Genomic DNA, 14,746 nt, shown 5'->3' with positions numbered 1-14,746 from the left:
AAACAATTCTATTATATGTGTGTCTCATAATTAATTTAGTCAATTCCCTATTATTAGATATATGATTTGTTTACCATTTTTCACCATTGAAATAGACAATGCTGTGATGAACATCCATATTTATTTGCAACTACTAAAAAAAATCTACAAAAGAAATACACAAAAAAATAATACAGGTGAGGGGCGCCTGAGTGGCTCAGTTAAACAGGTGGCTCTTGACTTTGGCTCAGGTCATGATCTCAGGATCCTGGTATCAAGCTTTGTCAGGCTCACACTCAGCAAGGAGCCTGATTTAGTATTCCCTGTGTACCTCTGCCCCCCCCCATCACTCATGCACCTGCACATGTGTGCTTTCTCTCCCTAAAATAAATGAATGAATAAATCTTTAAAAATAATAATAATACAGGTGGAATTCTAAAAAATATTCAAGTAATCCAGAGAAGGCAAAAAAACAAAAAAAGGGGGGGGAAAGGAAAAAAGAAACAACAAAAAAGAACAAACAGAAAACAAAATATAAAATGGCAGATGTAAGCCCTAATATATCAACAATTACATTAAACATAAGTAGTCTACTTTATTTGTAGTACCCAAAATTGGAAACAGCAGTAGAAAGACATGAATGTTGCTACATGCAGCAACCTGGATGGATCTCAATGGTTTTGTGCTGAGTGGGGAAAAAAACAATCTTAAAAGGTTACACATTTTATGGTTCCATTTATATAACATTCCTGAAATGACAAAATTATAAAGATGGAAAATGTATTAGTGGTTCCCGTAGGTTAGGGATGGAGAGGAGGGAGAATGTGACAATAAAGGGATAGCATAAGGGATGTATCTTTGAGGTGATGAGTAGTTCTGTGTCTTGATTTGAAGTGGCAGGTTACACAAATCTACATATGTGGTAAGGTGGCAAAGAAGTATACATATACCTTATACCAATGTCAGTTTCCTGGTTTTAATATTACTCCATAGTTATATAAAATGCAACCATTGGGGAAACCGGGTGAAGGGTGCAGGGCACTTCTCTGTACTATTTGTATAACTTTCTGTGAATCTATAATTACAGTTCTGAATGAGCTGGTGTTAAAACAATTTTACTTTATTGATGTATTTACTGGGGCACCTGGGTGGCTCAGTTGGTAAGCGTCTGACTCTTGATTTTGGCTCAGGTCGTGATCTCAGGGTTGTGAGATTGAACCCCACGTTGGGCTCTGTGCCAGTGGGGGAGTCTGCTTGGATTCTCTCTCTCACTTTCCTTCTCCCCATCCCCCTGCTCATGCTTGTGCTCTCTCTAAAATAAATAAATAAATCTTAAAAAAAAAAAAAAAGGATTCACCTTGTAGGGGAGGAAAAATATATTTTTCCTCAACCCTTTTAATGTCTCAAGTTCTGAATTTTGTTACCCCTATAACAAAAGACAGATTAGCAAGAGAAAAGTCATACACATTTATTTAATATAAGTTTTATGTGACATAAGAGCCTTCATAAGAAAATGAAGACCTGTAGAAATGTTAAACGTGAGCCTTTTTATATTAGGTTTGATGAGTGGAAAGTCTTGAAAAAAGATAATAGGAGGAAAGTGTAGTAAACTGAGGGAAACAGCAAGACTTGTTCATTCAGATTCCTCGAGTCCCTTCATCTTCAGAGATAAGAATGCTCCTTTCCTCCAGGCATAGGGAGGGCACCTCTCACATGAGGGTTTTATGACCTGCTTCAGGGGAAGGTCAGAAAGTCCTTCCTACACATGCCATTTCTCAAATTCCTTCAGCTTGAAACATTCAGTATAACAGTTGCCATATTTTGGGGTAGCATGTCTTGGACTTCATCAGCCTCTTTTCACAGGAACATTGCATATCATCGTTCTCAGATTTAGATGAACATAAATTTTGCTATCTTGTAGCAAAATTAGGAAAGGAAATTTAGAAGATTAAAATTATACTAGAATATTGTTCTAGTATAATTTCTTAGGTGCTATTAAAGTCAGGACAATTTTTAAACCAAGATTATCAAATCAGTCTAATTTGAACAAAAAGTCATCATAATAGAATGTGGACTTTTTTCAAGTACAATTTGTAAACCTCTGTATTTATAAACCAAATTCTTAAATTATGTTTGAAAGGTCTGAATGTTCTTTTTCTTTCTTATAACCCAGTAGCCAAGACAATTAATTTAACTCTCAATTAAAACTTTTTTTCCCCAGAGTTTAATCAAAAGCTATTCAGAGTAAGAACACGCTCCATTAGAGCACATAATCTGACTTTTCTCACCTCTTTGTGTTAGATCTGTGTATATGGACTGAGTTTTTTTTTTTTTAATCTGAGTATTTCTAAGGTGTGTCCATAATGACTAGAATCAGTTTTTGATCAATTAGTGAATTGAGTTTTCTAGAAGAGGGAGAAAGAAAAGTAGGAAAGTTTAAGGGAGCTGCTTGCAAGGGATATGGAAAGAGTTACCACTATAAAAGTCTAATTATCGGGACGCCTGGGTAGCACAGTCGTTAGGCGTCTGCCTTCGGCTCAGGGCGTGATCCCGGCATTCTGGGATCGAGTCCGACATTGGGCTCCTCCACTGGGAGCCTGCTTCTTCCTCTCACACTCCCCCTGCTTGTGTTCCCTCTCTCGCTGGCTGTCTCTGTCAAATAAATAAAAAATCTTTAAAAAAAAAAATCTAATTATCTTCCCTTTGCAAAGAGTGAAAATGTCTTAGATGCAGACAATCATAAGAAACATAAGTTTGCATAACATGCAAAACATAAGAAAGGGAAAGTGAGTCATTATAACCAATCTTAGGACCTTTGGTAATTCAATCAAGACCATAGGATTAAGTCCCTGAAGAACAGAAACAAAAAGGATGTTTCTTAAAATAAACTAAGTGATTTCTCTTTTAGAAAGGAGACAGAGAACCTCCTCATGAGGGTTGAATAAAAAAATTTTTAATTTTTTACATTTTTATTTAACTTCATTTTGAAGCTTGCATAACAATAAAAATGTTAATCTGCATTGAATATTCATAATTGTATTCCCCTTTGTTCTCAACATGCTTTTTTTTTTTTTAGAGAATGTTTCTTTTTTTTTTTAAGATTTTATTTATTTATTTAACAGAGATAGCCAGCGAGAGAGGGAACACAAGCAGGGGGAGTGGGAGAGGAAGAAGCAGGCTCACAGCGGGGGAGCCTGATGTGGGGCTTGATCCCAGAACGCCGGGATCACGCCCTGAGCCGTAGGCAGGCGCTTAACCGCTGTGCCACCCAGGCGCCCCTCAACATGCTTTTAAGTGAATAAATGTTGTTATGTCATATGTACTCCAAAATGACCACTGGAATTCCAGATTGTTCTGGATGAATATGTGCTATTTACTTACTTGCTTACTTATTTTAGTGTAGAGCCCAGCATGGGGTTCAAACTCACAACCGTGAGATTAAGATCTGATCCAGCCACCCAGGCACCCTGAATTTATACTTTTAAGAAAGATAAATGCAAGAAAAATAAAACAAGCCAGAGTTACACCAGGAGGTAGCACAAGTTTATTATTAGATGAACCCACGAATTCATTAGCTACAGTCAGTCAAAGGGAAAATATTGCTTATGTATTATATCTAAAGTCCTTAGCACTAAGGTTGAATCCCTAACAGCTGACCCTAAAAATCAGTGGGAAGGGGTAGAGAAGAGATCTGTTTCAAAGCCAGTTTCTCAAACATAAAGAAAAGTTCTTACAGACATACAACAATGTAGCCAAAGAAACTACATCATTTTTTGCTGACAAATAAGATGATTAGTATCAAATCACTGCTTTAGCACCTCCACAAGGAAAACAAAAATTTATACACATTGGATCAGATAACCAAAAAGTCCTCGGAACCTTATTCTTAAAACAAACAAAATTAATATCAACTAGCTTTGGAAGCTCAACAAAAAAGGATTAGACCTTAAGCAAGTGCTGGACTTAGCATCATAGACAAAGAATGTCCAGAGCAAAGAGACTCAAGAGACCTCCGTGAAGTGCAGTGTAACCAATATGAGAAGACTGGTAGAAAGGGGTCTTGCCTAAGTCTTGGTGGGACCTACACAACTGTGAAAGTCTTAATACAACGGCCACCAGGGAAACCTGTTGATCATACAAAACAGTGTCTATTAACATTTCTGAGCAAGGGAGAATATCACTGTGGCACAGTCCTGGTAGTGTCCCAAAAGGAGGAAATTATAGAAGGACAGTTATAGGCGTTTGAGAACTGAGGTTCGTCATGAGAACTGGGGGGTGGTTTTAAGGTAGAAGTTAGTAAGTAAGGTCTTGGCAGAGACTGATCAGATTTGTAAAATAGGTGAGTTGCTGAAACAGTCTTATCTTTGGAGCATATGAGTCTATGTGGATTTGTCATGATCTCAATTTGTCCATGGTCTTGGAGCATATAAGTCTAAAGAAGTTTTGTTAAAACAATTTGACTTCAGATAGTTGTTTGAGTTACATGTCATGGTTTGGTACAGGTTATCTGTTATGCAAATAATAGTACAGTTTTGCAAATTGATGTTTCTATATTATTTCTCAGAAGGAAAGACTTTGTAGGCATTTAGCCAATTATAAGGATTTGAAAACATTCAGACATATTGAATGTCTGAAATGGAGGTGGCAGGGGCTTGGTAAGAGCATGACTGAAAACATAGGGTCAAGGAGGAGATATATTAGGATCTTATTAAGAATTGTAATCTTTGGGAAGATAATGGACTACAAAGGAAAATAAAAAGAATCAAAGGTTTAATGTGTGAAAGCTGGAAAGACAGTGGCACATTGATAAGAACAGAAACAAGAAATTGAAATTTAACATATGGTAGACAGGAAAGTAACAAGGTATGGAGATAATGGGTTATGTGTTTTTTTACTTTGTACTTTTCTTTCTTTTGTATTTTAACTGTGACAAGTTTCAGGCATCATTCCAAAAATGACCAGAAGTATAGGATACCGTAAAATAAGATTAAGTTTTAAAAGGGAATATTGTAAATTTATTCTTTATTCAGACTTATATTCCCATTCAGTTGTTTGTTTTCTTTGAAATACTTAATATAAATCCCATACTCTCATTTAACCAGCTTTATTTCATTATGTTGATTTTACAGATAAATAACTAGTTCTCCAGTGATATTTGATTGTTCTGTTATTTCTAGAACTATTTGCAGCAAAATAACAGAAAGGAATGTAGATGGCAAAGAAAACACTAATAACAGGGACTCTTTCATTGGTGGTCAGTACCCGACTGTGAAAAAAAAATTACATAACCACAGTTTTCTTTCTGAAGCAACTTGTCTAATTAATGGAGTTAAGAGCTATAAGCCTTTGCCTTTATAAAATTATAATGACTTCAATAACTGTGTGTTAATTAAGATCAGAAAATTAATCTATATTAGCATTGCAGTAGCAATTTTCTAAACTCTGTCAGTGACTAAGGATGAAAGTGGGTTGCGATGTCACATGGTGTCTGATTAAGTTAAATTAATGCAGTATTTGCAGGGAAGACTCCCAGGTGACACTGAATAAGATGATCAGAGTTTTTCTCTAGCTTTTTAAGGGGACAGTTGCAAAGCTACTACTTTTCCTATGTAAAGCCAAAGGTCCTGCCACATGGTATCACCACCAAGTCAGAACGAAGATTGAAGGGGCTAGAGGTTATTGTTTGGGAGAACTGAGATATGAAGCCCTTAGTATTGGTCATATTAACAGCCTAAGTATCTGAAATATGCAGGTTTGCCTTCAACCTCGCAAGATAATATTCCTGATTTCCTCACTTCCGAGACGTACTATTTTTCATTTTATATTTCTGAAATCAAAGTCCATCTTGAAATTGATGTATAAATTAAGATGTAGGTATGTCTCCATGTGTTAAAGACCCGAACTCTTGGGGCACCTGGGTGGCTCAGTCATTAAGCGTCTGCCTTCGGCTCAGGTCATGATCCCAGGGTCCTGGGATCAAGCCCTGCATCGGGCTCCCTGCTCAGTGAGGAGCCTGCTTCTCCCTCTCCCACTCTCCCTGCTTGTGTTCCCTCTCTCATTGTCTCTCTCTGTCAAATAAATAAATAAAACCTTAAAAAAAAAAAGACCTCTGCTCCTAAGTATTTTATAACCTAACCTAAATCTGTATTTACACTATAGACTAATTCTATCTGTACTAGCATCTAGAAGTAAAACATGAGAACAATAGGGGTGAAATACATGCTCTTTAGGAAAAGAATCATATTTATTATATATTTACCCATAGTAACTGAGTGTTTATTACCTCAGTCAATCCTAACAACTGCTTTTCAAGGTAGTTATTATTACTATATGTTATAATCGAGAACATTAGGCATGACGTGTTTGGGTAACTTGAATTTGAATCTTGTCTGAATCCCAAGCTCTTCCTACTATACCACACTGCCTCACTGGTGCATCCTAACATAGAATAAGCTTCTAATAATTTTTTTCATAGACTTATAATGGTAGATATTAAATCTCTAAAGAGTGACTCAATTCAGAATCATGGAATAATTGTGCATATGTCTATTAAGTATTACTTGTTTTAATTTGCTAATAAAGAGACAACACACTTGTCTCCCTCTCCTTCAAATAAGTTTAACTTCTTTGGTACTGTTGATTGCACTTCAGAAAAGAGATCAAAAAGCTTGAAACAAAATATTAACAATCATTCTCTTCATAATTGAGAATATCATGTCACACAGTCTCTACCTCAGATGTTCTCAGTGAAAGACGAACTGGAAAATAGTACTGGAAGGGAAAAAGGAAGTTATTTTATTTAGTTTACCCTGGTGAGCAACCACTGGGAAGGCCAGTGTCTACAGAGTGCTACTGTCAAACTGTAGCCAAGGCAGGTGTGATGTTTGGTCTGCTCTTCAGTCACCATTTAAATTTCTGCATGCTTTTTAATTCTGGAAGGATGTTTTTTTCTATCTCCTATACTCCCAATATTTATTCAGAGATCCCTTGGGCATATATATATCTTCTATGTGCCAGATACTGTAGTAGGTGTTAGATAAGGTAAACTCTGCTTACTAGATCTATTTCTTTTCCATTAACCATAGGCAGCATTATCCTAAGAGAATAATCTGTGATGGTTTTTTTTTTGGCTTTGTAGCTGCTAAATCCCGAAGATGACCTCTTACCGGGAAAGATTCGAGACAGCAATCGTTCAACCCTCTTAGCAACAATTCAGGAACATGGTTACCCCACAATCAACTTGGGAATTGTGGGAGACAAGTAAGTATTGGATTTTATTTAAAGTTGTTATTGTACACATTTGAATTTTGGGAGTACTAACTAGGTGGGATTGTTGCTAAAGAAACAAATTTAATACCGTAATTTTCACTAATCTCATTCTTCAGAAGCCAAAGAATTATGCACATGTTTGTGTCCTTTTGGGATAGACATTGTCCTGGAATGTCTATTACAACAGGAGAAATATTTTTGCTCTCCTATGGGTATGTTAAGTTTCCAAGGAACTTTTTTGATAGCATTAGTTTTATTCTAATGGAATTAATGATGATGGTATTATTCCTATTCACACTCACTTGTTTCAAGAAAGGCAGGAAAGATATGAGTAAGAAGATAAAGAATGTTAAAATTCACACTAACTGCTCCTTCGCAGTTTAGGTACAATTGTTTTCTAGGACTTTTATATTAATTTTTTTGTATCTTATGTAACCCAAGTTTCTCTAGGCTTCACCCACTTGTAAGTACAAATGGAGGCACCTTGACTAGAATTGCCCATCTCTAAGAGCATATTACCCCATATTCTAAATTAACTCAGCCCTTTGCTAAATTCCTCGAGGATTTCTATGAACTTCAACAGATTTTCACATGTGATCAAGAGCAAGTCTGCTCTTTCTGAGCATCCCACTACCATGTGACACTACTACTCAGCCCTCTCTCACCAGGATTTCCAATTCACAAGAGGCATGCCTGCTTTTAATAATACTCAAACATCAGCCTGGTGGAGACAGAGCTGGGAGACAAATCTGAGTGGCAGGTAGTGTGATGTATCTGTCGCCCGTAATAGCCCCTTTCCTTTATCACCACCTTGTAACTGAGTAAGCTCATTATGCCTGGATCCTTCTTCCCCGGGACAAGGTAGGAATTTCCCAGCAAATGTGCTTTTGAAGAGGCTCTGCCTTACCATTTCACAAGATATGCTCTGACACCTATACCCCAGCTTAAGCTTAACTTGGATACAACATAATCCAAACCTTGGACACAGCATCCTACCAATAACATGAAAGGGAGTAGCTTTTATGTCCTTTCTCTTTTTAAAGTTCTATTCTTTCCTCCTTGTTTTTTTCTTTCTCTGAGAATATTGGAATAGAAGCTGTTAGACATACCTTCAGATGTCATTGTTTTTAAAACCTTCACCATTTGTATTTACCTGGATGCTTAGTTCTAGAGAAGCCCATACCTAAGTAGCCAGCAAACTTAGAACCCATGCTGGTGAAGATAGTGTCACAGGCTACTTAGTATCTCCCCGACCCAGGCTCCCTAACCCTTGGAAGGGAGTAGAAAGAACCCACTGGAGAGAAAGGGGGGAGAGTATTATTTGAATTTGGGCCTGACCAATAACCTGCCCTTTCACATAAACCTAAAAGTTATCCTGATGTGGATACACCTTTAAAAAGGACAAAAGATAACTTCCCAAAGGAGATAAGAGGAGCCCAAGAGTTCCAAAAGCACAGAACAGGTTCTGAAACTCTAGAGAACAACTTACCAGATCATTTAGGATTTGTTTCCCACCCACAACTGGCTCTGGCCCTGCCTTCAAGTGCATTAATGAGCTCTAAGGAATATTATAAGGTAAAAGAAACTTATTCTTTGTTTGTTTGTTTTCCATCTTACCTTAAGCTGTTCTGGACTATAATTTTGTCCACTCCTCCTCTTTCTATACTTTTGTATAAAAAAATGCTTACTTGATACACTATATATGCTGCCAGTACATCATTGAAAGCCTCTTATGTTGATATGCTAATATTTAATTGTCTGTTGATTTGTAGTTGACATTGACTAATAATTAATATTGATATTACATATAACTCCAAAATATACCTTGAAAACAGCATATAAAGAACAATAAAATGATAAGCAAGATGTAGGCAATTCTGAGAATATGCAAATCTCTAGTGTATAGCCTTTTCTCAGATGGAAATATCTTCCATAAAACTGAGAACAATTTTTTAAAAATACAACAATGCAAATCTAGACTTTCTTAGTCTTAGAGTGCTATATCGAAGAGGCCCAGAGTAAATGGTTAGAATGCAGAGATGGAATGTGGGTGGAAAGAATTTATAACTGTTCTAATGGAAATCAATGCTGGGAGTTTAGCAAAGAAAACAAGGTACATTTAATCTGCTGCCTGTTGATACTCTGTGAAGGTTGCCTCCCTCTTCATTCTTCTCCTTCCTATGTAGCCTTTTGCTAATGAAAGCAAATGTTATACAGAAGCCTCTCTGTGAAGCTCTCCAGGGAAACAAGAGAGTCATGGGAGAAACTACACTTTGTGTAAAGCAGGGAGAGAAATAGCTCAAGACTGTCAGTAAGCCCAGAACCCCTGCTCAGCTGTGACAGATAAGAATAGGGAGTAAGAGCTCTACTCTTGTATTTAAAAAAAGGGTGGTGTCTGGTTTTTAAATTCTGTGATTCTGCTTCTCAGCTCTTATTCTTATCGCCAACCATAATTTTAATGATAAATGTTAAAATTGAAAATTAAGACTCTGTAATGTATTGGGATTAAATTGGGCTAAATTTTGCCTTTGCTTATTGTACATTTTATTTAAAAAGAGAGTACAGTGAATATTATGGGAAGGGTACTTCAAATACCTGAGAGTTAACAACTGTATTTTAAAAGCATTCACTTATAAATATTTTGTGTATATTAAAATATATTCCGTAAGACATAGTTTCTCACAGCACATGGAACACAATACTCTTGGGGTTCCTAATAGTTTTTTTTTTTTAAGATAAATTTTGAAACCCAGAGATGTTAAATGAATTTGCCCAGCATTATACAAGTTAGTGGGGAGGTGAAAATGTAAGCTAAGTCTTGAAATTAACAATCTACAATTCTTTGCTATCATTATGAAGACAAGATAATAACTATAAATATGTCAGAAGAGAATCATCACTATGCACTAGAATGGTCAGAGTTTTATAAAGGTGCAATGTTAGCTAAAACATGAATGAGGAATAGAATTTGTATAGTTAGAAAAAGAGAGTGTGTTAACCAAGTAGGAAATGTAAAATTAACAAAAAATAATGGAATAGAAAATAAAGTAGAGAAGTAGAAATAAACAACTACTAGGGTCAGGCCAAACTGAGGAGAATAGGAGGTTCAGGTGGAAGAATAATGGAGGTCAATTTGGTAGAAATTTAAGGCCAGATTTTCAAAGACTTTGCAATCCAAGCAGAACTACCCAACTCACTTAAATTTTAAACTTTTTTAAAAAGCAGAATTGACATAATAAACCATTATTTTGGAAAGATAATTTGAACAAGGTATATCACATGGACTAATGTTAGGGATGGACTAGAAATAAGAATACAATTTGCTTATTAATTATTCAGTCAGGAAGTATGTGTTGTGTACCTATGAGAATCACCTGAAGATCTTATTTAAAATGCTGATTCTGATTTAGCGAATGTGGGATGGGCCAACATATTGCATTTCTAACAAACTCCCAAGGATACCAAGCTGCTAGTCCATGGATCACAGGAAATAACAATTTTGTCAATTTAATCGTGCATCTACTATGGATTTTAAGACCAAGACTGTTGAAGTTACAAAGCTGAAACATAGATCTTGCCTTTGAAATTACGTGTACTAGAAACCATAGATTAGTAATAAAAATGTTTTGGAAAGTTCCAGAGCCTAAACTCACATTTGGAAGTAAAATTTTTTTAAAAAAGAGATTAAATCAAAAGACATCGTAAAGGCTATTACATAGGACAGAAGAGTATCAATGTTGATTTCTCTTCATCTGGATTACAAAGCCTCATCAAAATGATATGTGACTATAAACACAAATAAAATACCTACAAAACCCAGCTCTTAGGTTTCTCTACCACGATTTTATATCCCTCTCTAGCAATACACCATTTCCATTTCTTCATGCTCCGTTTGTAGTTTATCCTTTATTGGTTTTGTAGCTCCTCTTCCTTTGCTCATTCCCTAAATTTAGGGGTCCCCATGGCTCACTCTTGGCTTTCTGTCCTAATTCCTTATGCTAATGACTCCCAAATCTTACCTCTGTCTTGAGCTCCATGCCTAGATCCACCTGCTTACTAGGTGCATTTTCTTTTAAATTCAGTAGGCACTGCAAACTGAACCTGTCCAAAACTAAGTTCACCATCCCCCCACCTCTTTCACTGCCCCTCCCCACTACCGCCCTGTTTTTTTTTTTTTTTTTCCTTTCATTCTTCTGTCTCGGTGACTGCCACCAGCCATCACTGAGAAGAGAAGAAAGTTGAACAAGAATCATCACAGCTCCTTTCTTCCACTCACTCTATATTTAAGTCCTAAAGACTTTACCTCCTTGGTATTTCTTCTCTACATTCCCTTCTCGTCATTCCTACCGCCCTGGCTTAGTTCAGGGCTCCATTTATTTTAAGTCTAGACAGATGAGACTAGCATCTTAACTGGTCTCCATGCCTCAAGTCTTGTTCCCCTCTAACTCACCCTCTGTTCTGCTACCTAAGGTGTATATTCCATACCTGTGGCAGAATTGAGGTTTTATTATACATGGATAAGCAGACTTTAATAATTCAACGAACTTTTACAAACAGTTATGCTCTATCAGGCATTGTACCCGTCTTTGGTACTACAGAGATAAATAAGAGAACTACAAAGAAGTTTTCAATTCTGATCCACTTCTCCCTTTCTTCCCAGTCTCCAATCTCCAGTCTCCTTACTGCAAATCTGTCAGTCTTTACTGAGTACCCATTATATATATATGGGGACAGCTGCCTGGAGAACTTCACGAAGATATTCTTACAGACCTGGGGACATCTGCCAAATGGGCAGGACTGGGCGGAGATGGCTTTTCCAAATTACACTTGAGCACAGCGATCTTCACTGAAGCGATATAGGGTTTCATTCCATCCTGGGCCAGCATCCCTCCTGGCAGCCCACCTTGTCCTTCCAGGGACAGGAGCACCCATCCCTTCCTTTCCTTCCTGTGGGCCCTCTTTAAAATTCCAGCCAAGTCTGGACTGCTTCCCCATTAGCCTTCCCAAGGTTGTATCCTGTTCTGAGTGACTTTTCTAATTATAGACATCACAGAACATCCTGAAAAATAAATTAAATATATATATATATTTAATTTATATATTTAATTATATAAATATATATATATATATATGCACGTGTGTCTGTGTTTGTGTATAGCACTATACTACATTCTTTCATGTATGTGTCTTATTAAAGCCTCTTGAAACAACAGAGCCAGATAAGTATCTTCTATCCCCATTTTGGAGATACTACTGAAGCTTAAAAAAATCAAGCTATTCAGGGTCATGCAGCTAGTAAAAGGCAGAGTAAGGAGCAGGCCTGTCTTAACTTCAGGGTTCTTTCTCCTTTTGCTCTGCTATCCTACCCTTTTAACTGGAGTTCGCATCCACATTTCATTAATATTAAGGTTAATAAACTAAATAGGCTATCTCCATTTATAATGAATAAAAACCCTTAGTAAATAGTATCTATGAACATTTGAAAAGCCAAAGAGGAAAATTTAGTTTAAATTGTGAATTACATATTGACAAATGAATTATAAGGACTTGAGTTGCAAAATCCAAATCTTTAGGTGATACAGAAATGGGAAAAATGGCAGGAGGATTTATTTTGGTCTTCCTCTTATAATCTCTTCCTTTACCTTTCTTCCCACAGCTGCTGGGGCTGCTTTTGCAGCATTTATTACTTTTGTAATAAATTTGTAACACCAAGTTCATAGTATCTTCTTTGGGAGTGGGAGGATGAAGGAGAGAGGAAAAGGGGAAGAGAGCATGCACACAATGTGAATATGTGACAGTTTGGTAGTCAGGCCTACATTACTGAACTTACAAATGACCTAGATTCACAAATGGCCACCCTTATTCTTACCTTTTCCCTACTTACCATATAAAGTTCCTTTGTTACTACCTTAGGAGAAGGGAAGGGAGAAAAAGCATTTTGAAAAGTGAAAGGGGAGAAAGCAGGAAGAACAAGAAGAGTTTAGTGGTACCGTTAATCTCCTTGTTCCCCGACCCTCAAGATATAGCCTATTTAGGAGACGTGTTTTATTAAGCCCAGATAACCCATACACTGCCTAAATGTGTTCTATTCACTTTGCTGCATTTTCTGATAATCTAATATTTAAAGATCCAATTGTATTAAAAAGCATCCTACCTGAGAAAAAGTTGTTTGCATATTAACGTGAATGAGTTTAAACCAGACATCCAACATCTGGGTAAATCCTCTGTCCTGAATGAACGGAAGCAAATCACTTAGAACTTGGAGTTCTTCAGAGGCACCTTGGGTGGCTCAGTCAGTCCAGTGTCTGCCTTCGGCTCAGGTCATGATCTCAGGGTTCTGGGATACAGCCCTGCATCGGGGTCCCTGCTCAGCACAGAGTCTGCTTCTCCCTCTCCCTCTGTGTGCCCTCGCTCTCTCTCTCAAATAAATAAATAAAAATCTTTAAAAAAGAAGAAGATGAAGAAGAAGAACTTGGAGATCTTTGGCAGAGGGCAAAGTCTAACTAAGCAAGACCACATCAGAACCTGAGCACAGCAAGGTCCTGGGGGTCTAGCAAGAAGTACATTTGGCAGCAGGAAAAGATTAAAGAAAGGTAGGTGGGAAGATGTCATAAGCAAATGCTTTACAATTCAGCATTCTTTCTTCAGTCTTCCATCTTGCTTCCATAAGTCAGGCTAGTACTAAAGAGTAATTCAGCAATATACTAGTAACATTATGAGCTAAATTAAGGTTTGTTTGTTTGTTTGTTTACCTTTAGAATTGTACCCAACATCCATAGTGCTTATAGATGTTTATTTAGAAATGTGTTCTAAGCTCCAAGCAACCAATTTTATAGAGACTCTGAGAACATCACTTTTGAGTTACAAATCAGCTGTGTAAAAAAAGACTTACCCGAAGTTGTCAGTTTTGTACTCACTGCATGGTATCTTTTAATGCTATTTACAGAGTCATAATTAGTAGTAAGACATTGGAAGATTTTCGATTGGGGATAACATGATCATCTTCTATTCCTGGTCCAGTTCTATTATGCACTTCTTGGGCCATTATTCTAGATGTTCTAGTGTACATTTTTAATGTAACTCTTAAATCTTAAATGTTCACTGTAGAAAATTTAGAAGATACAGGTTCACCAAAAAAATCTAAGAAAGGAAATTAATACATAATCTCATTACCCAATATTACTCTTCTTCCATTCTTCAATTCTATGTGTGTACAGTTTATATGTGGTGAGTAAAAGAAAACAAAGAAATCATAGTTTAACTTTTCTTTTTCACTCAGTGTATCACAATCATCTGTCTGTATTATCACATAGTCCTCTTTGATATCATTTAAATGCCTATATGTCATTCTCAGTATAAAGTTTAATATTATTTATTTATACAATCCCTTGTTGTCAGACATTAGGTTGTTCCTAACCTTTCTCAATTGTAAGTAAATGACGAACATCTGTATAACTAACTAAATCTTGTTGTATACCCACAATTATTTGAGGGTGTC

General features: G+C 36.6%; 1 protein-coding gene across 29 annotated transcripts in view; it reads left to right on the top strand.

The window, feature by feature from the left end:
- The window catches only part of GPHN (gephyrin), a 603,331-nt gene that overhangs the window by 543,918 nt on the left and 44,667 nt on the right, over positions 1-14,746 (top strand). For all 29 annotated transcript variants that reach the window (XM_048219788.2, XM_048219795.2, XM_048219804.2 and 26 more), the window contains one exon: positions 7,118-7,239. In XM_048219788.2, coding sequence (XP_048075745.1) covers positions 7,118-7,239 — 122 coding nt within the window. The remainder of the gene's footprint in view (positions 1-7,117; positions 7,240-14,746) is intronic.

The sequence above is a fragment of the Ursus arctos genome, unplaced genomic scaffold (assembly GCF_023065955.2).
Source record: "Ursus arctos isolate Adak ecotype North America unplaced genomic scaffold, UrsArc2.0 scaffold_25, whole genome shotgun sequence".
Classification (NCBI taxonomy): Eukaryota; Metazoa; Chordata; class Mammalia; order Carnivora; family Ursidae; genus Ursus; species Ursus arctos.
Note: the sequence above shows the minus strand (reverse complement) of the source record. Positions and strands in the feature narration are given on the sequence as shown.